This window comes from Manis javanica, chromosome X (assembly GCF_040802235.1).
Source record: "Manis javanica isolate MJ-LG chromosome X, MJ_LKY, whole genome shotgun sequence".
Classification (NCBI taxonomy): domain Eukaryota; kingdom Metazoa; phylum Chordata; class Mammalia; order Pholidota; family Manidae; genus Manis; species Manis javanica.
The window spans coordinates 140306211-140332527 of record NC_133174.1 but is presented as its reverse complement, the minus strand read 5'-3'; the positions used below and the strand labels follow the sequence as shown (position 1 = coordinate 140332527).

At 60.6% G+C, this 26317-nt stretch overlaps 1 protein-coding gene across 6 annotated transcripts; it reads left to right on the top strand.

Annotated features, from left to right (window-relative positions):
- Positions 1-197: 197 nt before the first annotated feature.
- On the top strand, positions 198-25674 carry FLNA (filamin A). Of its 6 annotated transcripts, none has more exons than XM_017646382.3 (48): positions 198-352; positions 3432-3919; positions 6914-7162; positions 7264-7361; positions 7484-7631; positions 8181-8299; positions 8392-8469; positions 8561-8723; positions 8828-9028; positions 9573-9710; positions 9796-9919; positions 10022-10158; positions 10251-10444; positions 10610-10723; positions 10816-10959; positions 11569-11692; positions 11767-11927; positions 12014-12104; positions 12196-12365; positions 12629-12746; positions 12841-13103; positions 13329-13926; positions 14025-14198; positions 14279-14441; positions 14520-14680; positions 14771-14941; positions 15360-15483; positions 15576-15732; positions 16320-16509; positions 16665-16688; positions 19021-19268; positions 19373-19468; positions 19637-19739; positions 19827-19967; positions 20083-20211; positions 20382-20555; positions 20648-20809; positions 20900-21103; positions 21178-21330; positions 21433-21555; positions 21673-21939; positions 22089-22226; positions 22399-22514; positions 23044-23176; positions 23950-24126; positions 24292-24510; positions 24594-24797; positions 25192-25674. In XM_017646382.3, the coding sequence occupies exons 2-48, from the start codon at positions 3547-3549 to the stop codon at positions 25377-25379; spliced, it is 7944 nt and encodes a 2647-aa protein (XP_017501871.3). In that variant the 5' UTR covers positions 198-352; positions 3432-3546; the 3' UTR covers positions 25380-25674. The 6 variants fall into 6 exon arrangements, with proteins under 6 accessions (XP_017501871.3, XP_036846973.2, XP_036846975.2 ...); XM_036991078.2 differs by having other exon boundaries at positions 14502-14680; XM_036991080.2 differs by lacking the exon at positions 10610-10723 and having other exon boundaries at positions 14502-14680.
- The last annotated feature ends 643 nt before the right edge of the window (positions 25675-26317 follow it).

Below are 26317 nucleotides of genomic sequence, written 5' to 3'. Positions count from 1 at the left end.
CTGCGGGCTCTAGAGGCGAGCCCCCTTTTCCCCAGGGCGGCCCTCGCTGGGCGGTGAGCTCATCCTGGGGGGCGGCGTCGCCAGGCAGTCCGGGCACTTGAGCTCATGGCGCGCCACCCCCCTGCCCCACAGCTCCTGGGCGATTTTACCAATTAAGGCTTTCTCGCCGGGCCGGGCCGGGCCGGGCCGGGCGCGGGGCGGGGGTGCGGCCAACAAGAAGGCGGGCGGCAGCCCATTCGCGTGGAGGCGCGCGGCGTGCAGCGACCGCTGCGGAGCCCCGAGGCGCCGGGTGCGGGCGCGAAAGCGAGCCAGGCGCCACCCCGCGGTCGCCGGCCGCCCGCAGGGACAGCAGGTGAGGCCTCCGTGGTTGGGCTCTTAGCGGGACGGTCACAGCACTGCTCGCAGACCTTGGGCGGCGGTGGCGAAGGTAGGCATAGAGGCCCTGAGAACACAGGCGCCGGCGCGCACCCAGGCCAGATGCAGCTGGGCTTTGAGAGCTCTGGGGGCGACCCTGGTGCCTGGGAGCGCACCGTCCAGGGACTGCCTTCCCTCGCTCACCCGAGAATCTGTCGGTGCCCAGGAGTGTGGGAGCCCAAGGCCACGGTGGTCCCTGAGAGAGAGGGTGTCTGAGCGTTTGGCAGTATATAGGCTGGTGTGGCCATCCATGAGCCAGCCGGTGTGTAACTTATGACTGTCTTGGAAGGATGGGCACTAGGAGCAGGACATTATGTGGGCTCACGGTGAATGGTTACCTGGAAGGATACTTCATGGACGGTGTGTCCCCCGGGGAGGGTGACAGTGGGCTCATTGCTGGCACTAGCCCTCAGGGCATCAGCTGCCTTGGTTGGACACAGGGCAGTTGTTTCCCGGGCTGCTGTGCTCTGTGGATAGGGCAGGGGTTGTGACCAGGCACAGGAAGCAAGGGCTCCTCCAACACACTGGATTCCTGGGCTGGGTCCTGGGCCCATATCCCAGGTGGCCCTGAGCTCGATGTTCACTGCCAGCCAGGGTGTGAGCAGCAACGTCCCCAGATTCCCATGCCACCTGGGTCCAGGAAAAGTAGGTGAAGCCCACTGGCAGGCCCACCTGCACATGCGCTAGGCTTCCTGGTGAAGATGGGAGCTCGGGTCTCTTCTCTCTGTGCCATTCTGCAGCTTTCTTTACCAGCTGAGGCGCCCCTGTGGGAGGGCCTGGCCTGGGGTCTGACAGCCTGGCTTGGGGTAGGGGGCGGAGTGTGTCTAACATCCAAGAATCTACTCCAAATAAGGGAAAATATGAAAGAGCTGGATTTTGACTTCCAAGGACTGCCCGATCTGGGGGCTTTGGGATGGGGCGCCATCTGGTGGTGTACTTTGTTCCCTATGGACAAGAACGCCATCTCTTGTCTCCCCAAATACGGAAAGCCTCAGGCTGGAAGCCGGGACACTTAGCTTCTGTCCCCTTTTCTGCTGGAGTTGACTGCTGGTCAGTTACCTTGACTCAGCTTCCCCACTTTCTGAAGATTAAGGAATGAACCCAGTTGGACGGCACTTAGTGGAGAGCAAATCAATTCTTGATGTAATTCTGTACTTGGAAACTTGCACTCCAGTGGGGCAGGGAGATGGACCAGAAGGACCACATTCACCTGTCTTGAATGGGGCCTGGCAAGGAAGGATCCGTTCTTGTTCCCCCTTTACAGCTCTCCCACCATCCCGCACCCCAGTTCCCAGATGCTGTGGTGTGGAGCTGTGTTCAGGTGTGTCTGAAAGTGCTCAGAAGAGGGGAGAGTGCACAGGAGGTGGGCCTCACACTGGAGAATGCCATTTGGACCCCTCACAACTGGTGAGGAAGAACCAGTGGGGTGACAGCCCCAAAGTGAGCGTGCTACAGGGCAGGGGAGATGCTGGCTGCGACCACAGCCCCACTGTGGGCAATGAAGACACTCAGTGCTCTACGAGAATCAACCATATTTGGGCAAGACTCTTGGGCTCATCCGGGGCCTCCTCTCTCCCTGGTCTTTAGCATATAACTTAATTACCACTATTCTGCAGCTCAATCTAGGAATCAAACAGTAGGAACAATGACATGCTTTTGTTGAAAAAGATGTCAAGAAGGGAACATTGGAGAGGGAAGGGAGGTGCACAGGAGTGGGAGGAGTGAGTCCACTCTGGGAAGGAAGGGTAAGCTGTTTTCTCTTGACTAAAGAAGATGGAAGTGAGTGTCCTTAACAGGCTTCTTGTCCCTGTACCTTTGCTGGTCTGTCTCGCCGCAGCAGCCCCCCTCTGTCTCGAGAGTTGTCTGCCAGAATATTAATTTTGAGCAGATTGCTCCCCATTGTCCCGGGGACACACTCCAGGCTCCTCAGCAGGCCTTGGCAGCCTGCCGTGTCTCACCCCCCTCAGTTCCCTGTCACCCCTGTCCTCCAGGACCCTCTCTGCACTGCCACAGGCCCTTCTGAAGCCCACCCAGACCCAGGTGCTCAGTGCCTGCCTGCCTGCCAAGCCTTATTGGAACAGCCCCTGTACCCACTCCCTGGCCACCTTCCAGGTCACACTGGGCTCAGGTTCCACTCCGACAGGAGAGGAAACCCCCCAGTGTCCCAGGTGGACCGCAAAGTGGGTCAGGCAGACGCTCGCGGTCTCTGCACGCATCACACGGCACCCTCTGCCAGTGCCTATTGGCACGCCCGGCCCCTTCCAAGACTGCTTGCTCCTGGAGTGCTGGCGGCCTCCTGGCCCAGTGCCCCATTTTCTCCGGGGTGGAGTGGTGAGGGAGGGAGGCGGTGGGGACAGGCGGGCGCAGGTGCGCGGGCCAGGGCCGTGCAGAGCGGGAAGGCCGGCCTGGGGCAGAGGGTCTGGGGGGGCGGCCGCTTGCCTGGCGTGGCGCACGCGCGCAAGGCGCTCCCATCAGAGCCTGGCCCGGGACCCGCGCTCTCCGAGGGCTCGCTTGTAGGTTCGGGCCCCTTTCAGCTGCTGCCAGGGCCGCTGGCTCGGGTGCAGCCGGGAACCCCGAGCGCCGGCGCCTGCAGAAGGGGGTTAGCGGTGGCTGCGGGGACGGGGAGAGTCCAAGTGACTTGGGGGTGGGCGAGCCATGCCACCCCCTCGCAGGGGACTTGGGTAAGTAAAGTCCCTTGTATGGCGTGGCCGAGGCAGGCCAAGTGGTCCAGCGCCAGACGCTGCGCAGCGTTTCCACGCTGCAGGGTTTCCTGCAGTGAAGACGCGAGGCCGCGGGGCTTGAGTACGTTCTAGACCCCTTCTAGGCCCCACTACGCTCCCCTAGCCTCCCAGGGGTCAGGTCAGACCGCTGGGGCGGGGGCTGGAGAGGGTGGCATTCCAACTGGGCTGCGCCGGGAGGGCGCGGTCCCGAAGCCCCACCCCGTGGTCCCGCCCCACTTCGCCCCCACCCCTATCCCCGCCCCTCGCCCCCATTTAAAGGGCTCGCTCTTTCCGCAGTGCAACCTCGGCTGTCTGCATCGCTCTGCGCACTCAGAGGTCCCTGCGACTTTAATTAAAGGGACGTCCCCTCGCCTAGGCTGCAGCACCGCCCCTCGGCTCCTCGCGCCTCAAAATGAGTAGCTCCCACTCTCGGGCGGGCCAGAGCGCGGCGGGCGCGGCTCCGGGTGGCGGAGTCGATACGCGGGACGCGGAGATGCCGGCCACCGAGAAGGACCTGGCGGAGGACGCGCCGTGGAAGAAGATCCAGCAGAACACATTCACGCGCTGGTGCAATGAGCACTTGAAGTGCGTGAGCAAGCGCATCGCCAACCTGCAGACGGATCTGAGCGATGGGCTACGGCTCATCGCGCTGCTGGAAGTGCTCAGCCAGAAGAAGATGCACCGCAAACACAACCAGAGGCCCACCTTCCGCCAGATGCAGCTCGAGAACGTGTCGGTCGCGCTCGAGTTCCTGGACCGCGAGAGCATCAAACTCGTGTCCATAGGTGAGGGCGTGGGGCCGCTCCGTGGCGTGGGGAGGACGAGGGCGGGAACTCAGTGCGTCTTCCCGTCTACCCCAACCCTCCCTCGTCGACCCCCCTTAGCCACTCCCTTTCGCCGTGGCGCTATCCCGGGGGCCCCTGGGCCGCGCAGCTGCGCTCTGGCCTCGAGAACAAAGGCGTGCAGGCTGGCCGGACAGACGTGTGGACCGCTAGGCGCCCTCACCAGCCGCGCCCCGGGCTGGCCCGTGCCCAGGCTGAGCTCACATCCTCCGCAGGCCGTGCCCCCGCTGCTGCACCCGCGGTGGGAGAGGGCCTGGCGGAGTTGGGGGAGAACGATGGGTGCACCTTGAGGGGTTTGATTGAGGGCCTTCGGGCCTTCAGGCGCCGCTGTGGTTCCTAAACGGGGTTGGAGCTTGTGGGTCCCATTGTCAAAGGCTCGCCTTTTTTTGATCATGGAAGATGGGCCTTCCCCCTGGAGATGGCTTCAACCCCTACTTTAGATCTCCCCGGGGAACTTAGGGGGCCAGAGAGGACCATTGCTAACAAAATGGCACCTTAGATGAGTCTGGGTGTTGGTCAGTGAAGGGAGCTGGCCTGTAGTCTACTTAGACACTAAGTGTTGATCTTGGGCGAAGCTCTTCCTGCCATGTAGGACTTGCTTTTCTGCTTCTAGAATGCAGGAGCTGCTTGGGAGGTACTTCAGCATGCACTGGGCTGACTACTGGGCCCGGCGCCAGTCCAGCTGTTGAGGCCCGCATTGAACCGGCCTAGTGCAGCATCCCAGGCTCTTCTCAAGGTGCGAGCCACTCAGGGACAGGCAGCAGAGCTGGTGACTGATTTGGGTGTAATGAGCAACAGGGAGAGATGGAGAGACCTGAGCTTTTTTCAGAATTGAAAGGAGCCTTCCGGCGGTCCCTGTGGCCCCAGCATGTTCGTTGCTGAGCCAGAGCCAGTTGAGGGACCAGGACCCAGATGCCCACGACTACTCAGAGGGCAGGTCTCAGGGGCCCCACCTCTTTCTTTGGAATGCCAGTTGAGGCTGAGGCCCACCCCTAATGCTCAGCCTCACTCTAGCCAAGCTGAGTCATCTCTGGGGGGTGCAACCGGATGTGGGGAAGTGAGCCACACCCCAACTGTCTGGGGGGGTCTTCGCCCTCCCTTTTCTTGTGAGCTGGCTGGAGCAGGCCTAGTTCCCAGAGCTTTGCCATATAAGGCAAAAAAATGTTGGAAAGCGGCAGTGATTAGGGGAGGGAGGGGGCAGGCTGGCCCAGGGGCTGGGGAAAGGGGGTGGGATGGGGCGGGGCCGCACAACCAGGCAGTCTCCCAACCCTGGGAGGGGGATGGAGAGGACCCAGGCTGGCCTCCTGTGGACCAAGGCTGATGGGCTGGCTTGTGATCCCTGGGTCACTGAGGGCCTCATGCCTCCTGACGGCTCTTGGGCTAGACCCAGGACTCCAGAGGTGGGGACCTGGTGGGAAGCCCTGGCTGGTCCTGTGCCCTTAGTCTTCTCTGAACCTTCCGGTCAGTCCCAGCCTGAAGCCCCCCTCCACCCTCTGGCCACCATCTGAGGACAGTGCAAAGCAGTGGTGCAGGACCAGGACCAACCCAGTCTGGGAACAGGGGGGCTACTCTGCTTTGAGTAGTTCAGCTGGTCTTCAGGGTGCTGCCCAGGGGATTCAGAGGCCACCTGCCATTGAGAGCCCTTTTGCTGCTGTCCCTCCCCTTCCTCCCAACCCCAAGTTAATTCACTAGACAAGTATTTTATCTTGATTACAAGCCAGGGGCGGTTATTGGGGGGGCAGCATGCCAGCAGGATTTCAAAGATACCCTCTTAGAAAGCTTGCCTATTCTCAGGGCTCCATCCCCAGCCCCCTCACCCCTTGAGGAGGCTGAGACCAAGAAATGTCTTGGGTGGGGTGCAGAGCCCAGAGGAGTTGCCATGGTGATGGGGTGCAGGGTACCCTCCCTAACCACTTCCCCTGTGGTGAGCTTGGCAGCTGCCCACCCACAACCCAGCGGCCCCTTAGGTGTTAAGGAGGGTAGGCAGCATTTGGGCAGGCTTTGCGGAGGCAGTAGGACTTGAGAACCCCACCTGTGGCCTCTGCACCCCAGCTCCCGAACTGGCTGGGTGTCTGACCCGGCTCGCTGGCTCCTCTGCCCTCCTCAGGCTGGGTGAGCAGGCCCCTGGGAACGTACCCTTGCTGGCAGGCTATCCCTGCTGGGACCCAGTGAGTCAGGGCCATGCTGCTCAACCGCCAGTTCCCTTGGGCTCCTGGCCCCTCCCCTGAGCCAGGCTAGCTGCCTGACTCCCAGCTGGGCTCTGGGGGTGGAAGGACACTAAGGAAGTGGGGGTGCGGTCACATGCTCCTCCCAAAGGGGCCTTGCCCAATGCCTCCCTTACAGCTTCCCCTGCCTCATGCTGCCCACCCACCCACCCTGAGGCAGCAGTTTTTTAATTTCCCAACTGCCTCACCCACTGGCCTTCCTTTTCTCTCCCTTAGCCCCAGCTCTCCTCCCCTGCCAGCACCAGGTCAGGGGCCCCAGCGTCTAGGCCCACTGGGGCTGGGCTGCTGCTCTGAGAGACTGGCGGTGAGCCCCTGCCTGGGCAGCTGCAGACAACAACTCCCACTCACTCTAGAGCTCTCTGGGCAGGGGGCTCCTCCAGAGGTCTCCTGGGCCCTGTTTGCAGCCTGGGTCCTCAGGGGTTTCTGGCAATGCCCCTCCCTGTACTGTACTGTCACCCTGTGTCTACGGGTGACCCCCAGCCTCACCCAGGAGTGTCCTTCACCTCTGGACACCCCTGCACTCCCACAGGGGTCCTGAGCACAGAGTGCCCGACCCATAACCCCACCTCCCCTCCCCGCAGAGGGCTTCTCCCTCCTTCCCTGGAGTGGGGGGGCGCTCCCCCAGCCTTCATATGCATGCATGTGTGTATACAGGGCTGCCACGCGGCTCAGCTCTCTGCCCGCCCAGTACTGCCCCTCCTTTGCCTCACAGACAGCAAGGCCATCGTGGACGGGAACCTGAAGCTGATCTTGGGCCTCATCTGGACCCTGATCCTGCACTATTCCATCTCCATGCCCATGTGGGATGAGGATGAGGATGAGGAAGCCAAGAAGCAGACCCCTAAGCAGAGGCTGCTGGGCTGGATCCAGAACAAGCTGCCACAGCTGCCCATTACCAACTTCAGTCGGGACTGGCAGAGTGGCAGGGCCCTGGGTGCCCTTGTTGACAGCTGTGCCCCAGGTGAGGGGTGTGGGGGTAGAGGACAGGGAGTTAAGGACTGGAGGGGGTGGCCTGTAAGGGGGTCCTGCAGCCCTGACTCAGCAGCCTTCCTCACACCACAGGCCTGTGTCCTGACTGGGACTCCTGGGACGCCAGCAAGCCCGTGAATAATGCAAGGGAAGCTATGCAGCAGGCTGATGACTGGCTGGGCATCCCTCAGGTACACCCCTGCCTGGCTGCCCAGGGCCATCCTGGGGGCCACAGCCCCAGTGGGAGGGAGGGGTCATGGCCCAGGAGCCTGAGGTTGGAGATCAGATGGCCCCTGTCTTCTGTCTGTGACAGGTGATCACCCCAGAGGAGATCGTAGATCCAAATGTGGACGAGCACTCTGTCATGACCTACCTGTCCCAGTTTCCCAAGGCCAAGCTGAAGCCAGGGGCTCCCCTGCGGCCCAAACTGAACCCGAAGAAAGCCCGAGCCTATGGGCCAGGTGAGGGAGCCGGTCTGTGGGCGCTCCTGTGCACTTACCTTGTCCCTGTAGGACAACACTCACTCTGTAAACGTAGAGGTACTGGGGAGTCTTAAGCCAAATGAGGCCTAGGTTATAAAATGCCCCCTGAGAGTCAGACGGGAGTGAGTCAGGGTCATCGAAACTGGGCACTTGGATAGTAAGTTCCCCACGTTACATAAGCCCAAGGTGGAGCGTGTTTGGGGGGCAGGATCCAGCTGCTTTACCGTAAATGGAGACCAAACAGCCAAGGCACCATGCAGGAACAAGGGCCCAGGCACACCCAAGTGTGCGTTCCAGAAGACAGGCCCGGGCCCATCCTGCAACAAGAGTGCACCTGGGGCCCTAGGCCAGGCTCCATGGATCGGAGTTTACACCAAACTGGCTCACCCAGTTCAGAATGTGCCTGACAGGGATGGCAGAGAGGGGCATTGAGCCTGTGAAGATGGGAGCTCCTAGATGATGAGAGTGTGGAGGGTGAGGTGGAGTCCCTGACCGCTGGCCTGTGGCTTCCTCACCTTCTCTCGGCAGGCATCGAGCCCACGGGCAATATGGTGAAGAAGCGGGCCGAGTTCACTGTGGAGACGAGAAGTGCTGGCCAGGGAGAGGTGCTGGTGTATGTGGAGGACCCAGCTGGACACCAGGAGGAGGTAGAGCTGTGGGCGGTCAGGGCAGGGCACTGCAGTGCCTCCATTGCAGGGACCACTCTTAGCAAAGGCTTATGGGTTCCCTCCCACCACAGGCAAAGGTGACCGCCAATAATGACAAGAACCGTACCTTCTCTGTCTGGTACATCCCTGAGGTGATGGGGACTCACAAGGTGAGTCCTCAGTCTATGGGAAGGCTCGTGGCTGGGGCAGTGGCTGGAGGGACCTGACCCCATCTTCATGGCCTGCCCCTCCTGGGAACAGGTCACTGTGCTCTTTGCTGGCCAGCATATTGCCAAGAGCCCCTTTGAGGTATATGTGGACAAGTCCCAGGGTGACGCCAGCAAAGTGACTGCCCAGGGGCCTGGCCTGGAGCCCAGCGGCAACATTGCCAACAAGACCACCTACTTTGAGATCTTCACGGCAGGTGAGGGGAGGCTGCCGAGGCTGGCAGGTCTGGGGGTAGACTGCTGGGCCCAGGAGCAGCCTGGAGGCCCTTGAGAGAGCTGAGCTGGTGCCTTGCGGTGGCAGGAGCTGGCACAGGCGAGGTGGAGGTCGTGATCCAGGACCCTGCAGGACAGAAGGGCACTGTGGAGCCTCAGCTCGAAGCCCGGGGCGACAGCACTTACCGCTGCAGCTACCAGCCCACCATGGAGGGCATCCACACAGTGCATGTCACCTTTGCTGGCATGCCCATCCCTCGCAGCCCCTACACTGTCACTGTTGGCCAAGGTAGGCTGGTCCCAGCTGCCCCACACTGGGGCGCTGTAGCCTGGGCCTCCCTCAGGAGGGGGACAGCTGGGGTAGGTGTGCTCCAGCCCCCAGCCCTGGCGCCCTAGGTCTCTGTTCTGCCACTGTCCGGGCACACTCTCTTTCCTCCCTGCTGGGGCCCTTCCTCCCCCCTTGCCCCTCTCTGTCTCTTCCTCCACGCTTTCACCTTCGGAAGATCTCGCTCCAGCTGTCTAGAAACCTGCTGCTCTCTGCTCTGCCTACAAGGTCAACGGTACTTGGATCTGTCTTCCTCTGGGAGAGGCAGGGTGGGCGGGGTGGGGGGGAACGGCGGCTGGTGTGGAGTAGGTGGGAGGAGGCCCACCTTGTCCTGAGTCCTGGGGTCATAGTCCCCAGGTTTATTCAAGGTTTTTTCTTGTGTCCCTTGCCATCTAGGGTGGCCAAGTTCTAAGGGACCCCTGGACCCCAGTGGCCCAACCCTGTGGGAGGCAAGGGAGGGGTTGCCAAGTGCCGGCTCCCAGTGGTTCAGCTAACCCTCTGCCCACAGCCTGTAACCCGGGTGCCTGCCGCGCTGTTGGCCGGGGCCTTCAGCCCAAGGGTGTACGGGTGAAGGAGACTGCCGACTTCAAGGTGTACACGAAAGGTGCAGGCAGTGGGGAGCTGAAGGTCACTGTGAAGGGTCCCAGTAAGTTGGCCGGCAGCTGGGATGGGCAGTGGCAGCCCCAGGGCTGCTGCTGGGCAGGCCTAAGGCCTTCCCTTTTTTTGGACAGAGGGTGAGGAGCGTGTGAAGCAGAAAGACCTGGGGGATGGCGTCTATGGCTTTGAGTATTACCCCATGGTTCCTGGCATGTACACCGTCACCATCACATGGGGCAGCCAGAACATTGGGCGCAGGTGAGGACCCAGGCAGACTGCCTCTGCTCCTACTGGGCTGTGGCTGGTGCCCCTCCAGGGCAGTGTCCTTCAGCATGCCCTTGTGTGGCTCTATTTCGGCAGCCCCTTTGAGGTGAAGGTTGGCACTGAGTGTGGCGATCAGAAGGTGCGGGCCTGGGGCCCTGGGCTGGAGGGCGGCGTTGTGGGTAGGTCGGCTGACTTCGTGGTGGAGGCCATTGGGGATGACGTGGGCACCCTGGGTAAGTTGGGGGCTGTCCTATGGGCACTTGGGGGGAGAGGGCGGCCAACCCCACAAGACTGGGGCGCTGATGAAGTTGGCGGCTGTTGCCAGGCTTCTCGGTGGAGGGCCCATCACAGGCCAAGATCGAATGTGACGACAAGGGAGATGGCTCCTGTGATGTGCGCTACTGGCCCCAGGAGGCTGGCGAGTATGCCGTGCATGTGCTGTGCAATAGTGAGGACATCCGCCTCAGCCCCTTCATGGCTGACATCCGCGAGGCCCCCCAGGACTTCCACCCAGATCGGGTAAAGGGCACATGCTGCTAGCCTGGGTCTCGGCTCTGTCCTCCTGCTGCTTGGGGACCAGAGGGAAGATGGGTCTTGGGCTGCTATGCCCAGCAGTGTGCTTCTGGCACTCTGTCCTTGGTGGCCTGCACCTGGTCTCCTGAGATCTGGGTGGCCTCCCATCAGGTGAAGGCACGTGGGCCTGGATTGGAGAAGACAGGTGTGGCTGTCAACAAGCCGGCAGAGTTCATAGTGGATGCCAAGCATGGTGGGAAGGCACCTCTCCGGGTCCAAGTCCAGGTGGGATGTGCACCCATGGCAGGGGGCTGGGTAGGCAAGTGCCCAGGCCCAGGCACTGGCCAGTGAGCTGCCTGCTCCTGCCTGCTTTCCAGGACAGTGAGGGCTGCCCCGTGGAGGCATCCGTCAAGGACAATGGCAATGGCACTTACAGCTGCTCCTATGTGCCCAGGAAGCCTGTGAAGCACACCGCCATGGTGTCCTGGGGAGGTGTCAGCATTCCTCACAGCCCCTTCAGGGTGAGCCAGCGCTCTGTGGGCCCATCTCCCAGGGTGCCTGCTTTGGTTTTATCCAGTGCTGTTAGATCAAACTCAAGTACCACACTTTGTCCATTTCAAGTGTAACTCTTTGAGCACATTCAGAGTTGTGTAACTGTCACCAGTTGAAAGTTAGGACACGGTCATCGTCTCACAAAGAGACCCTTTTACCCCCTCAGCCCCCACTTGCCCTCCTGGAGGGAAGCAACTGCTGATGTGGTTTCTGGCTGTGCGGGTTTGCCCACCTGTTCTACACATTTGTTATCAGTGGGATCACACACTAGGTGGCCTTCCATACCTGGCCGCTTTCACACACCGTAACGTTTGCATTGTGGGTCATCCACGCAGCACTTCCTGCCTTTCCGCAGCTGAATAACATTCCATCATCTGGATGGACCACATTTTCTTTATCAAATAATTCGTTGATGGACTTTGGGTATTTTACCTTTTGGCTGTTGTGAATAGTGAGCACTTTTAATCCTTTGGTGAACCACCAGAGCTTCCAAGGTGGTTGTACCACTTTCTGTGGGTGAAGGAGCCCCTGCCTTGCTTAGAGAGGCCATGCCCTTGACTTGCCCCTGTGCCCTGCAGGTGAATGTGGGGGCTGGTAGCCACCCAAACAAAGTCAAGGTGTATGGCCCAGGAGTGGCCAAGACGGGACTCAAGGCTCATGAGCCCACCTACTTCACTGTGGACTGCACAGAGGCCGGCCAGGGTAAGGCCCTACCTTGGGTGGGTGGGCAAGGTGCCCCTAGGAAGTCCCAGCCTCCACTCCTACCCCTGCTGCAGGTGATGTCAGCATTGGCATCAAGTGTGCCCCTGGCGTGGTGGGCCCCACGGAGGCCGACATCGATTTCGACATCATCCGCAACGACAACGACACCTTCACAGTCAAGTACACACCACGAGGGGCTGGCAGCTACACCATCATGGTCCTCTTTGCTGACCAGGTGGGTGCTGCTGCTCCTGACCCCTGACACTGCTGGAGGTCTGGGTGCTGCTGTCCTCTCAGCTCCTCTCCTCGTGCCCACTGCAGGCCACCCCCACTAGCCCCATCCGGGTCAAGGTGGAGCCCTCCCACGATGCTAGCAAGGTGAAAGCCGAGGGCCCTGGCCTCAGTCGCACTGGTGAGGATGAGCGTCCTGTGGGGAGGATGCGAGAGGGTCTCAAGAGGGCTTGAGGCGGGGTGCCCCCTACACAGTCACTGTGTATCCTCAGGTGTGGAGCTTGGCAAACCCACCCACTTCACAGTCAGTGCTAAAGCTGCTGGCAAAGGCCAGCTGGATGTCCAGTTCTCAGGGCCGGCCAAGGGGGATGCAGTACGTGACGTGGACATCATTGACCACCATGACAACACCTACACGGTCAAGTACACTCCTGTGCAACAGGTAGCTACGTTGGCCCCCACAGCTGTACTACACCCCCTGAGCCCATGGGCCTCTGTGCATGGTGGCTGGGTGGGCTGCTCTGGGGGGCCCTCACCCCTATTCTCATCTCCCATGTGGCAGAGAGCAGACATGGAAGGCTGGGTATGGGGGAGAAAAGCCAGGGTCTCTCTGGCCGTCCTCCCCTCCAAGCCCAAGTGGGGAAGCCACAGGTCAGGGAGACCAGGGTCATGACCTATGACCCTGCCCTTCTGTACCCCTCCCAGGGCCCAGTGGGCATCAATGTCACTTACGGAGGGGATCCTATCCCCAAAAGCCCCTTCTCAGTGGGGGTGGCTCCAAGCCTGGACCTCAGCAAGATCAAGGTGTCTGGCCTGGGAGAGAGTAAGTAGATGGGACCCTTGTAGTGGTCACTGAGGATGCCCCCAGGGCTACCTGGGCTGGGCATCACAGTTCTCTCTGTTCATCATCTCAACAGAGGTGGATGTTGGCAAAGACCAGGAATTCACAGTCAAATCAAAGGGCGCTGGTGGCCAAGGCAAAGTGGCATCCAAGATTGTGGGCCCCTTGGGCACAGTAGTGCCCTGCAAGGTGGAACCAGGCCTGGGGACTGACAACAGTGTGGTGCGCTTTGTGCCCCGAGAGGAGGGACCCTATGAGGTTGAGGTGACCTACGATGGTGTGCCTGTGCCTGGCAGCCCCTTCCCTCTGGAAGCCGTACCCCCCACCAAGCCTAGCAAGGTAATTGGGGTGTTGGAGGCCACTCACGTCTTTGCAGACTCACCTTCATCCTGTCTCATTTTGTTCTTCTGACAATGACCCTGCCTAGGCCTGCTTGTGCCTCTGTGTGGTGGGGGAAGGAAACCAGAGCAAGAAGAGGTAGATGGAAGGTCAGGCTAGGGGTCTAGGATCAAGGTCAGGGAGGTCAGCGTGACTCCAGCTCCTGACCTACTCCTCTTCCCTCAGGTGAAGGCGTTTGGGCCAGGGCTGCAGGGGGGTAGTGCAGGCTCCCCTGCCCGCTTCACCATCGACACCAAGGGTGCTGGCACAGGCGGACTGGGCCTGACAGTGGAGGGCCCCTGTGAGGCCCAGCTCGAGTGCCTAGACAACGGGGATGGCACATGCTCTGTGTCCTACGTGCCCACTGAACCTGGGGACTACAACATCAACATTCTCTTCGCTGATACCCATATCCCCGGCTCCCCATTCAAGGCCCATGTGGTTCCCTGCTTTGACGCGTCCAAGGTCAAGTGCTCAGGCCCTGGGCTGGAGCGGGCCACTGCTGGTGAGGCAGGCCAGTTCCATGTGGACTGCTCAAGTGCAGGCAGCGCAGAGCTGACCATCGAGATCCGTTCTGAGGCGGGGCTGCCCGCCGAGGTACATATCCAGGACCATGGTGACGGCACACACACCATCACCTACATCCCCCTTTGCCCTGGGGCCTACACTGTCACCATCAAGTACGGCGGCCAGCCAGTTCCCAACTTCCCCAGCAAGCTGCAAGTGGAGCCTGCAGTGGACACCTCAGGTGTCCAGTGCTATGGGCCTGGGATCGAGGGTCAAGGTGAGAGGCCCCACCATGGGACCCAGGAACCAGGGGGGAGCCAGGGTCCCCAGAGCTCCTGGAGATCTGTCCCTCCTCCCGCTATTCTCCCTCTGCAGGTGTCTTCCGAGAGGCTACTACCGAATTCAGTGTGGATGCCCGGGCTCTGACACAGACTGGAGGGCCCCATGTCAAGGCTCGTGTGGCCAACCCCTCGGGCAACCTGACCGAGACCTACGTGCAGGACTGTGGTGACGGCACATATAAAGTGGAGTACACCCCTTATGAGGAGGGTGCGTGCTGGGGCTCTGGAGGGCAGGGGGTGGGAGCAGGGCAGCCTGGGCTTCTCCTGACCCAGCCTGCTCTCCTCCAGGACTCCACTCTGTGGATGTGACCTATGATGGCAGCCCTGTGCCCAGCAGCCCCTTCCAGGTGCCTGTGACTGAGGGTTGTGACCCCTCCCGAGTACGCGTCCATGGGCCTGGCATCCAAAGTGGCACCACCAACAAGCCCAACAAGTTCACTGTGGAGACCAGGTGAGCATGCACCCCGGAGGCAGGGGCTTCCATGGGCCTTGGAACCCCATGGAATAATAGGGTGTCTGTCTGGGCCAGGGGAGCTGGCACAGGGGGCCTGGGCCTGGCTGTCGAGGGCCCCTCTGAGGCCAAGATGTCCTGCATGGATAACAAGGATGGCAGCTGCTCAGTTGAGTACATCCCTTATGAGGCTGGTACCTACAGTCTTAATGTCACCTATGGTGGCCACCAAGTACCAGGTGAGGAGGCAGGTCTGCTGAGGCCAGGTGGGGGCCACCTGCTCACACTCCACTTCTGTCTCACAAAGCTGCCATTCCTCTGGCCCCTAGGCAGTCCTTTCAAAGTCCCTGTGCATGATGTGACGGATGCATCCAAGGTCAAGTGCTCTGGGCCTGGCTTGAGCTCAGGCATGGTCCGTGCCAACCTTCCTCAGTCCTTCCAGGTGGACACGAGCAAGGCTGGTGTGGCCCCACTACAGGTCAAAGTGCAGGGTCCCAAAGGTGAGTGTTCACATGCGTAGGAGTAGGGTGTCAGGGAAGACACAGTCCTCTCGGCACGCTGGGGAAGGAGACTGGGGGTCTAGCTCTTGGAGGCTGGGGAAGATGCCAGGCAGTTGATGGAGGAGCCTCAGATGACAGTTGAGCCAGTGCCTTGGGACGGGCCAGGGAGGCAGGATAGACAGGACTTGGCCACTGAGCACTCATGGTGAGAGGAAGGGAAAGGTCTGGGGTAGCACCCAGATGAGTGCCTGGTGTCACAAGGGCTCAGGGCCATTTCTGGAAGACCAGTAGGTGAAAGCCAAGTGAGGTCTAGGCCTAGGGTGGGGGCTGGGTGGACAGCTGAGCCCTCGCCATACAGTGTGGAGGGGCTGGGGGCCCACGGAACAGGCTGAGGCTTTGTCTTTGGGAATGGGGCCAGGCCTGGTAGAGCCAGTAGACGTGGTGGACAATGCTGATGGCACCCAGACTGTCAACTATGTGCCCAGCCGTGAGGGGCCCTACAGCATCTCAGTGCTATATGGGGAAGAGGAGGTGACCCGCAGGTAAGGGATCTGGATCTTTCTCCCTGAGAGGGGGAGGGTCCTGGACTGGGTGCTGAGAGCCTTCTTGACTGCTCATGAAACTGGCTCAACAGTCCCTTCAAGGTCAAGGTGCTGCCTACGCACGATGCCAGCAAGGTGAAAGCCAGCGGCCCTGGGCTCAACACCACTGGTGTGCCCGCCAGCCTGCCTGTGGAATTCACCATTGACGCGAAGGATGCAGGAGAGGGCCTGCTGGCTGTCCAGATCACGGTGAGCCGACCGCCTGGGTGGCCACGTGGCCCTGCGGGGTTGTATCTCCAGGCACAGGGAAGGCAAGGGAGGGACGGGGCCCAGGCCAGAGCATCAGGCAACGTGGAGCATGCAGCCAGGGTGGGGGGACAGTCCTGGCCTCTGGTCTCCCTTAGGGCCATGCTTAAGAGGGCCGGTTTCCTGACTTTGAGCACATTATGGAAGCCTTTAGTGCTTCAACTTCCCAAGCTGTAACACTCTCATGGGCCGGGTATAAGGATAGAACTCAGATCTTCCAGGGGAGCTTCTCCTAGGCAGGCCCTGCGGTAGATGATGGGAGCTGAGAGGTGCTTATGGAGATAAAGATGGATGCCAAGCTCCCTGGCCCTGCCTGTTGTCATGTTGGGAAGCGTCAAGCATTTTGGGGCTTCCCTTCTGAACCTTGCCCATGGTGAGGTAAGGGACGCAGTGGGATGCAGGCAGCCATTTTGGGCCATGGTGGTTGAATGGCTTGGAGGTGCTTGACAGTTGCTCCTTGAGAGGGCCTGAGGTAACCCTGTGCCTGGTTGGGCTTGGGCCAACCACCTCCCCTGTGCTCTGCCATACAGGACCCCGAGGGCAAGCCCAAGAAGACACACATCCAAGATAATCATGATGGCACATACACGGTAGCCTATGTGCCAGATGTGACAGGCCGCTACACCATCCTCATCAAGTATGGAGGTGATGAGATCCCCTTCTCCCCATACCGTGTCCGGGCTGTGCCCACTGGAGATGCCAGCAAGTGCACAGTCACAGGTGAGCCAGCCTGCCAGCGGCTGCGGCGCTCAGCACGGGGCTTGGGTGTGCCTGTGTGCAAGGGCTCGCTGCTTGGGGCGGCGTGTGGGAGTGGGGGCCGCCCCCTTGAGTGACTCACCTGACCTTTCTCCTTGCTCTCTGCCCTCTCACCTCAGTGTCAATCGGAGGTCACGGGCTAGGTAAGCTGCTTGCTGGGGCCACTCCCAATGCCCCTCCTGCCCAGAGGGCAGCTTCCTTTCCTCTTCTGTGCTGATTCCCAGGACGGTTCCAGCTGCAGCTCTTGGCAGGGGCAGGTGGGGCTGGAGGGTGAGGGCCCAGGGAGGCCCCTGGAGAGAGCGTGAGCGCTCCAGCCTTCCCCTCCTCTGGGCCTCCATTTCCTGTTTGGAGAAGTTGGGTTGCAGCTGAGAGCTTTGGGGTGAGGTGCGTCCTGAGAGGCACCCCACTGGGGGCTCTGGGGTCTGGGGATCTTGGCACCCCAGGGGATCCCGGGGGCGGGCAGCAGGCCCTTCCTTCTCTTTCTCCTTCTATGTCAAGGGCTCCTGCATGGGCTAAGGGGACAAAGGGGTCTCCCCCAACCAGTGGGAGGCCCTGGCCCTGGCTGGATCCGCAGACCCCCATCCCCACCTCCCAGGGCCTTGTGTACCAGGCCAGGGGAGGGGCAGACTGCATGAGCGGGTGGGGCTGGCTGGTAATGCAGTAGCACCAGCGGCGACCGCTTGGGTGGCCAGCATGGTGGGGCCTGGCCCTGCCTCAGAGCCCCAAAGTGCACTTGGTGGCCTGCCCACCCTCCCCAGCTTCCCACTCCCTCCTTCCCTTCTGTTCCCCCAGCAGTGACGTTATTCCGATGGTCCCTTACCAGGCATGGAGGTTTTCTTGCTCAGGCATGGGAAGGGAGAGCCTAACTCTAGCCAGGGACGCCCGTAAGAGGCAGTGACCCCAGAGCCTCTGAAGGCTGCAGGCTTGGAGCATGCACAAGGCAGCCTGGGCCACAGCTGGAGAGTGGCTAGTGTTTTGTGGCAGGGACTCACTGGCTCTGTGGAGCAGGTCCCAGGATCTGATGGACAGGCATGTGTGCCTAGGGTGGGGGAATAGGACTTTGGAGACCAGGGGCAGGTTCAAGACCTGGTGAAGGAATGGGCTCAGTTTACCTGGCCACTGTGTGCAGAATGGAGGCAGAGAACTTAGCTGAAGAACCGAAATCAACTTTGAATCAGTCAGCAGGCTAGCTTGGAGCAGGCTGATGATGATGGGGTCTGAGGCAGGAGTCAGCTTGGGGACTGTACTTTGAGGATGGAGCAGCCAAGACCTATTGGTGGACTGGGGAGTTGGGGTACCTGTGAGATTGGGCCTGGGCCATTAGGTAGATGGTGGGTCCAGGTTCTGAGCCAGTGAGAAGAGGTGTGGTGGGTACGAGGTGAGGCCTCCCAGGGCCGGGTGGGCAGCAGGCATTCAGGTCTACAGCTCAGGACAGCTGTGGAAGGCCAGCCTTGACCCCACCAAACCCACAGTGGGAGCCCTTGGCCAATAGGGGCAGTGGCAGGCTGGTCAGGGGGACCTCCTTGAACTTAGCCCTTGAGTGGGTTTGGTGTTGCCAGCTGCTTCCCTGGCAGGAGCTGGGCCACAGGGAGCACTCCTGCTGCCAGGCCTCACAGTCCACAGTGCCCCAAGCCACGGCTGAGCCCAGATCATAACGTCACTGTCCCTCCCTTTTCCTTGGGCATTCTGGGGCCCTGGAGGCTGCTCAGCTGATCTGCCCTTGCAACCTAGCAGCAGTGGCTGTGGCTTGGGCCTCCTGTCCGCCTTCCCCTCGGGTGCTGCCACTGCCTGCCGTGCTGCTCCGGCACTAACCCCACCGCCTCCCTGCTTCCCGGCTCCTGGCTCCCTGCCTGCACCGGCTGCCCTGGCTGCCCCGGCTGCCCCTCCCCATGAGCCTCCCTAGCGCACATTCTCAGTTGCCAGGAAACTCCAGTTTCACCTTCAGGCCTGGGTGGTGGGATGCAAGTGCCACATCCCCCCACGCTGCAGCAGGACTTTGCCTCACCGCATCTGCACACAGCACTGGGGCCCAGGGCCAGCCGCAGGGGTGAAGGCAGCTGTGGGCCCAGCCAGGCACTGACACTGGTCAGCATGGTCCACAGCACCAGCCGAGGCCAAGCTGGTGGCGGGGAAGTGGGGGGGGTTTGTGGCAGACATTTTGTACCCTGATGGCAGCTGTGGCTTTATGGGCCTCCAGGCCCGCCCTTCCTCCCAGACACCTGGGTGCTACCTGTCGGGCTTTTCCTATGTGAGGGCTACCCCCGAGACAGGATGCCCTGGCTTGAGGAGGCCCAGTGGACCCTTTCCTGCCTTCTGAGAACCACTGACTGTCCCAGCTTTGGGGGTGGGGGCAGGAGGCCTGGCTGTGCTTGGTGGTGGCAGTAAAAGGCCTGGGCGGGCAGCAGGCGGAGCGCAGTGTCCTGAGCACCAAGTTCATGCACTGGCCCCCCTTTGGGGACCCGCCCTGCCCACCAGGTGCTGGCATTGGCCCCACCATCCAGATTGGGGAGGAGACAGTGATCACTGTGGACACCAAGGCAGCAGGCAAAGGCAAGGTGACCTGCACTGTGTGCACACCTGACGGCTCTGAGGTAGACGTGGACGTGGTAGAGAATGAGGATGGCACCTTTGACATCTTCTACACAGCCCCCCAGCCGGGCAAATACGTCATCTGCGTGCGCTTTGGTGGCGAGCATGTGCCCAACAGCCCTTTCCAAGTGACGGTCAGGAGGGGCTAGGAGGGAGGGGTCTGGGCAGAGCCTGGCATGGCCCCACTGGGGTTCCTGTTTGATGACAGAGTCTCCAGCTCTTGTATGTTTCTCCACAGGCACTGGCTGGGGATCAGCCCACAGCCCAGACCCCGCTACGGCCCCAGCAGCTGGCTCCGCCATACACCTATGCGCCGGGTGGCCCGCAGACCTGGGTATGGCCTGCCCACCTCCTCCCTGCTTGCCTAGCCCTAGGAGACACTTGGGGACTGGCTAGCTTGGTATCCCATGAGGCCTTGTTCTGCCATATGAGAAAAGCCCCACATCCTGCCCAGGACTCACTTCCTATAGCCCCATACTCAGGCCCTCTGTCTCCACCGCAGGCCCCAGAGAGACCCCTGGTGGGTGTCAATGGGTTAGATGTGACCGGTTTGAGGCCCTTTGACCTCGTCATCCCCTTCACCATCAAGAAAGGCGAGATTACTGGTGAGTGGGGATGTGAAGGAGCTTGGGTGCCACAGGGGCTAGGTTGTGCCAGCAGGCTACCCTGACCCCAGTCCCACTGCCTTGCAGGGGAGGTACGGATGCCCTCAGGCAAGGTGGCACAGCCGGGCATCACCGACAACAAGGATGGCACTGTGACTGTGCGCTATGCACCCAGTGAGGCTGGCCTGCATGAGATGGACATCCGCTACGATAACATGCACATTCCAGGTTTTCTCCCACAGCATGCTGCCACTGGCTCACAGAAGCCCAGGGCTGGGGGGTGGGGGGGTACCTCAGGGTAACACAAGGCCCCTATTCCTTGTGGCCTTTCTTTCTGCTTCAGGAAGCCCCCTGCAGTTCTATGTGGATCACGTCAACTGCGGCCATGTCACTGCCTACGGGCCTGGTCTCAGCCATGGAGTAGTAAACAAACCTGCTGTCTTCACCGTCAACACCAAGGATGCAGGAGAAGGTGAGTGGCAGCTCTAGCCTTGACCTGCCTGTGTGCTTTGAGATGCCCTCATCTGCTGGAGAGCTGGGTATGGGGAGAATCTCCCCAAATGGGGCATCCTGCTCTGCCATGCTTGCCCGTTGGGCCTCCTCATTGATGCAGTTCCCACCTTCACCCATGACTCTCTCCAGGGGGCTTGTCCCTGGCCATTGAGGGCCCATCCAAAGCAGATATCAGCTGCACCGACAACCAAGATGGGACATGCAGTGTCTCCTACCTGCCCGTGCTGCCCGGTGACTATAGTATCCTGGTCAAATACAATGAGCAGCACATCCCGGGCAGCCCCTTTACTGCCAGGGTCACAGGTGGGTGGCACTGGAAGCCATGACAAAAGCAGGCAGGTGGTAGGGTGGACACAGTCTCTCCGTACCTGGACACACAGACTGTTCCCTGCCAGGTGACGACTCAATGCGCATGTCGCACCTGAAGGTGGGCTCTGCTGCTGACATCCCCATCAATATCTCGGAGACGGACCTCAGCCTGCTGACAGCTACTGTGGTGCCACCCTCAGGCCGGGAGGAACCGTGTCTGCTAAAGCGGCTGCGCAACGGCCACGTGGGTAAGAGGCTGAGGAGCAGGGCCTTCTGGAAAGGAAGCAGGCTTGGAGAGGCATGCCTTTCCCTGCCTGACAGCCCCACCCTGTGCCCAGGAATCTCATTCGTGCCCAAGGAGACGGGGGAGCACCTGGTGCATGTGAAGAAGAACGGCCAGCATGTGGCAAGCAGCCCCATCCCAGTGGTGATCAGCCAGTCGGAGATTGGGGATGCCAGCCGGGTGCGGGTCTCAGGCCAGGGCCTTCACGAAGGCCACACCTTTGAGCCTGCAGAGTTTATCATCGACACTCGTGATGCAGGTAGGTGGTGGTGGCCTGCCAGCTGGGACAAGACCACTGCTTGGTCCCTTGGCTTAGGGGTGTCCCTCCATTAGGCTATGGTGGCCTCAGCCTATCCATTGAGGGCCCCAGCAAGGTGGACATCAATACAGAGGACCTGGAGGATGGTACCTGCAGGGTCACCTACTGCCCCACAGAGCCTGGAAACTACATCATCAACATCAAGTTTGCTGACCAGCATGTGCCTGGTAAGTACAGCATCCACCCCTCTCCCTCATGGCTGGGTGACCCTCCTTGCCACCAGTAGAACGTAAACTGTGTGAGGCATGGGCTGTGCTTTCCTCCTGCAGGCAGCCCCTTCTCCGTGAAGGTGACAGGAGAGGGCCGAGTGAAAGAGAGCATCACACGCAGGCGACGGGCCCCATCAGTGGCCAATGTTGGCAGTCACTGTGACCTCAGCCTGAAGATCCCTGGTAGGAGCTGTAGGCAGCCAGGGAGCGGTACTGGGGAATTCTGGGTGGGTAGCAGCCCCAAGGGCAGGGGTGGGGCCTGGGGCTCCTGCTTATTAAGCTGTTGTCCTCCACCTACAGAAATTAGCATCCAGGACATGACAGCTCAGGTAACCAGCCCATCAGGCAAGAGCCATGAGGCTGAGATAGTGGAAGGAGAGAACCATACATACTGCATCCGCTTTGTGCCTGCTGAGATGGGCATGCATACAGTCAGCGTCAAGTACAAGGGCCAGCACGTACCTGGGAGCCCCTTCCAGTTCACCGTGGGGCCCCTAGGGGAAGGGGGAGCCCACAAGGTTCGTGCTGGGGGCCCCGGCCTGGAGAGGGCTGAAGCCGGAGTGCCAGGTAGGCCTGCTTCCTGCTAGGCTTTTGCTCTTCTGGGCTGGGTTGGGGAGTCAGGGAAGCAGCTGGCAGCCGTGCTCATCTTGGCCATGGTTGGAGGGGGCCAAGGCCAGGGGAGCAGCCTTCTAAAAGGACACACTACTTTCCCATAGCTGAATTCAGCATTTGGACCAGGGAAGCTGGCGCCGGGGGCCTAGCCATTGCTGTCGAGGGCCCCAGCAAGGCTGAGATCTCCTTTGAGGACCGCAAGGATGGCTCCTGTGGTGTGACCTATGTGGTCCAGGAGCCAGGTACTGAGGGCCTGGCCGTGGTGTGGGTTTAGGTCTATGTAAACAGTCCCCCTGGCTGCCACCCTCCACCTTGAGGTTTCAGGGTCACCCAGCTGTCTGTGGGAGGTGGGAGGCTCAAACACTGACAAGTGGGGAACTCCCAGCCTGCCCTTTGTGCTCTCTCCCTGCCCAGGTGACTACGAGGTCTCAGTCAAGTTCAACGAGGAGCATATCCCTGACAGCCCCTTCGTGGTGCCTGTGGCTTCTCCGTCTGGCGACGCCCGCCGCCTTACTGTTTCTAGTCTTCAGGTGAGGCACTGAGAGAAACCGCCCACCTCGGGCTCCTGGGCCCGGCCAGACCAGAGCCACCGCACAAAGGCCATGGCCCTGTGTCAAGTGACCTGCCCAGCCCAGCTCAGGGCATCGGGCATCTGCTCTGGCCGGGTGCAGCCCACACTTGGGGTTGGCAGGAAGCACCCCTGCCCACCGTGTGGAGTTTTTCTCGTGTCTCAGGTCTAAAGGCTTTGAACAGAAGCCTGTGCCCCTTGAGCACCAGGGCTGAGGTTTAAAGAGGGACAGCCTGTCAGGGCTGAGTGCTGCCCAAGGGGCAGGGCCACCTCCCTCCCTGACGTCAGGGTGTGTGACTGCAGGGGAAAGGGGTGGGTGGTGCGTGTGGCTGTGGCTTGTTGCCCCTTCAGAATCAATGGCTCTCCCTCTTTAAACCAAGTTGGACGCCAGATGGGTAAGTTCAACCCCATGGGCCTCCTGCTTCTGGGGTCCTGCCTTCCCTTACCCCGGCTCCAGCTGCAGTGTCTAACCACGTCTGCTATGCTTCCAGGAGTCAGGGCTAAAGGTCAACCAGCCAGCCTCTTTTGCAGTCAGCCTGAACGGGGCCAAGGGGGCGATCGATGCCAAGGTGCACAGCCCCTCAGGAGCCCTGGAGGAGTGCTATGTCACAGAGATTGACCAAGGTGAGGCCCTGGCCCTGCCCGGGCACCCAGCCATCTTCCCTGGCCCTGCTGGGAGCAGCGGGCCTGTCCAACTGGCTGAAAGCAGGCTGAGAGTATAAAAAGAAGACAGATTCTGTAAGCAGGCGAGAGAGGGCCGAACGCCAGGGCTCCCTCAGCCAGGCAGCCCTTCCCCACTCCTGACCCAACAAGCCCTTTGGGATACGGCTCGGCAGCCATGGCTGCTGAGAAGGAGAAAGGCTTCTTCAGGCAGTACTATGTAGTCTCTTGAGGGGGAGGCCCGAAGTCTAGCTGTGGAGCTGGCCAACCTTTTAGCCAGGGTTTGGCACTTGGCAAACAGGCCTAGGGCAGCCTGCGGGCATGGGAGGGGTTGCTCAGCCAAGTCTCACTACTCTCCTGCCTAGTTCTGCTCCTTCCCAGTGTCGTGACCTCCAGGGGGAGTTCTGGCCTGCCTCTGAGCTCTAATTAACATGCAAGGAATACGGCATTCAGGGTAGCTTTTCTGAGGAAGCATCGAGGCAGGTGTTTTGTCTGTAAAAGATTTCAGTCCAAACGAACCCCAATAGTGGGCTGCTTGCGCATCTAAAGCCTCAGCCCTCAGGCTTCAGGAGGCCTGTGCTGCTGGGTGCATCCAGCACAGTCCCTGGAAGAGGCTGAGTGGGCCACATGGACCTGCTGGACTCGAGCTGTCAGGCAAGGGAAGCTCCTCAGAGATGCCACTTGCTCAGTCTTGGAGGAGAGACCCCAGGCCCACAGCATGCCCTTCTGCTCCTCAGATAAGTATGCTGTACGCTTTATCCCACGGGAGAATGGTGTGTACCTGATTGATGTCAAGTTCAATGGCACCCACATCCCTGGAAGTCCCTTCAAGATCCGAGTTGGGGAGCCTGGGCATGGAGGGGACCCAGGCCTGGTGTCCGCTTATGGAACTGGCCTAGAAGGCGGTGTCACAGGTAGGTCATAGGGTGCAGCTTCCAATGTGTGGATGTAGCTGCTAGGGTCCCCCTTCTCCAACCACTCGGTGACAACAGGAGGTGTGCAAAGGTGACAAGTTGACGCTTGGGAACAGGCTGGGGAAACGTGCCAGTCCAGCTCTGTCTGACCTCCTGTGCCCCCAGGGAGCCCAGCTGAGTTTATCGTGAACACAAGCAATGCGGGAGCTGGGGCCCTATCAGTAACCATTGATGGGCCCTCCAAGGTGAAGATGGATTGCCAGGAATGCCCTGAGGGCTACCGTGTCACCTACACCCCTATGGCACCTGGCAGCTACCTCATCTCCATCAAGTATGGTGGCCCCTACCACATTGGGGGCAGCCCCTTCAAGGCCAAAGTCACAGGTAAGCTTTGTACCACACTGCTGGTGCCCAGCCCCAATGCCTGGCATTCCAGCCATCTCAGCCCCACCTGCTCTGCCACACAGGTCCTCGTCTCGTTAGCAACCACAGCCTCCATGAGACCTCATCGGTCTTTGTGGACTCCCTGACCAAGACTGCTGGTGTCCCCCAGCATGGGGCCCCAGGCCCAGGTCCCACTGACGCCAGCAAGGTGCTGGCCAAGGGCCTGGGGCTGAGCAAGGCCTATGTGGGCCAGAAGAGCAGCTTCACGGTGGACTGCAGCAAAGCAGGTGGGCACCTGGGCCCCGGCTGCAGCCCCAGCCCTCCCAGAAAGACAAAACCAGAGATAAGACTGAATGGCTAGTGCCGGGGAACACAGGAAGTGGGGGTGAGGTTGGGTGGAAATGCCTTTTGAGGGGTATGACTGTTCTTTCTAGAGCCACCTTCCCATCTGGGCCTCCCTGCCATATCCTCTGTTTTTCAGGAAAGTGTCTTGGAGGAGCTGTTGTTTGCTATGCTGGCTTGGGGGGTAGGAGTGTTGGCAGCTCTTTAGGAAGCCCGTTATGCTGAACAGACAAGAAGGGGAGGGGAGGATACAGGACAAGAGGAAGGGGGGGTCAGTGTAGTCACAGCTGAAAGGGGGACTTGAGGCCTGGCACTAAAGCCTCTTTCCTTCCCCTCCAGGCAACAACATGCTGCTGGTAGGGGTGCACGGCCCCCGGACACCCTGTGAGGAGATCCTGGTGAAGCATGTGGGCAGTAGGCTCTACAGCGTCTCCTACCTACTCAAGGATAAGGGGGAGTACACGCTGGTGGTCAAGTGGGGCGATGAGCACATCCCAGGCAGCCCCTACCGTGTCTTGGTACCCTGAGCTCTGTGCCCATGCTGGCCAGCTACTCCTAGAACTAGAAATGGCCCCGTGCCTGACCCCCGCCCAAGCAATCCCCCTTCTCCTCAGCCCTGGAGCCCTGGCTACCCCATCACTGCAGCCACCCCTGCACGCACCTGCCTCCACTTGGGCAAAGGAGAGAGGGAAGCACAGGTAGCCTTCCGGTGGTTCCGCCTGTCTTCTTCGATTCCAGGAGGGGTAAGGGTCGGGGGTCCTGTGCACAACAACCCCCCAGTTCTTGCCCCCAGCTAAGAGGAATAAAGTTCTGCTTCCTTTCTCCCAAGGGTGGTTCTAGCTTTCTCGCAAGGGTGCTGGCAGGGTGGATCAAAGCATGCGCCCAGGCCACAGGCTCGTAAGTCTGTGGGCCCAACCCCCTGTCACTACCCCAGCACCCACGGGCCCCTGCTTGCACCCACCTCTTGACTCCAAAAAGCCACATCTGCATCTCCCATCTGGACTCATATCCCCTCTGCCTCCTTGATTTAGACCAGTGCAGGATGAGGGATATATAGTAGTTCCAGAACAGGGCCTGGAGTCAGTACACTCGTCCCAGGCTCTGCCAGGAACAGACACTGTCCTACGGAAAAGCCAGGTCACAGCCAGCCTGCAGGAGGCAAGGCGCTGGGTAGGAGTACCAGAGAAACAGGAAATCACAGCAGGCCCTGGCTATCTCCCAGGCATCTTAAATGTGGTATCATCCCTGGGTGAGGGACTGTTACAACACCCTCTGCCCCGTGGGGCAGGCTGCACGTGTCAAGGCCCCACACTGGGAAGGTAGCAATGGGTGGAAGTGATCAAGGCACTGCCCACTGGTTGCAAAGTTTGCCCCTCTCCTACCGTGGCCCTACATGTCCTCCCCTTTCCTGCTCTCCCTCCCTAAGCAGGCCTTGCCATGGTTTTGCCCTTAGTGTACTGGGGCA

Bases quoted from the DNA above. Each gene is read 5' to 3' on its own strand.
- FLNA (XM_036991078.2), top strand. From the start codon at position 3,547: ATGAGTAGCTCCCACTCTCGGGCGGGCCAGAGCGCGGCGGGCGCGGCT. The intron at 16,689-19,020 runs GTAAGCTGCTTG...CCTGCCCACCAG, and splicing joins AATCGGAGGTCACGGGCTAG to GTGCTGGCATTGGCCCCACC. The intron at 22,515-23,043 runs GTGAGGCACTGA...CTATGCTTCCAG, and splicing joins TTACTGTTTCTAGTCTTCAG to GAGTCAGGGCTAAAGGTCAA.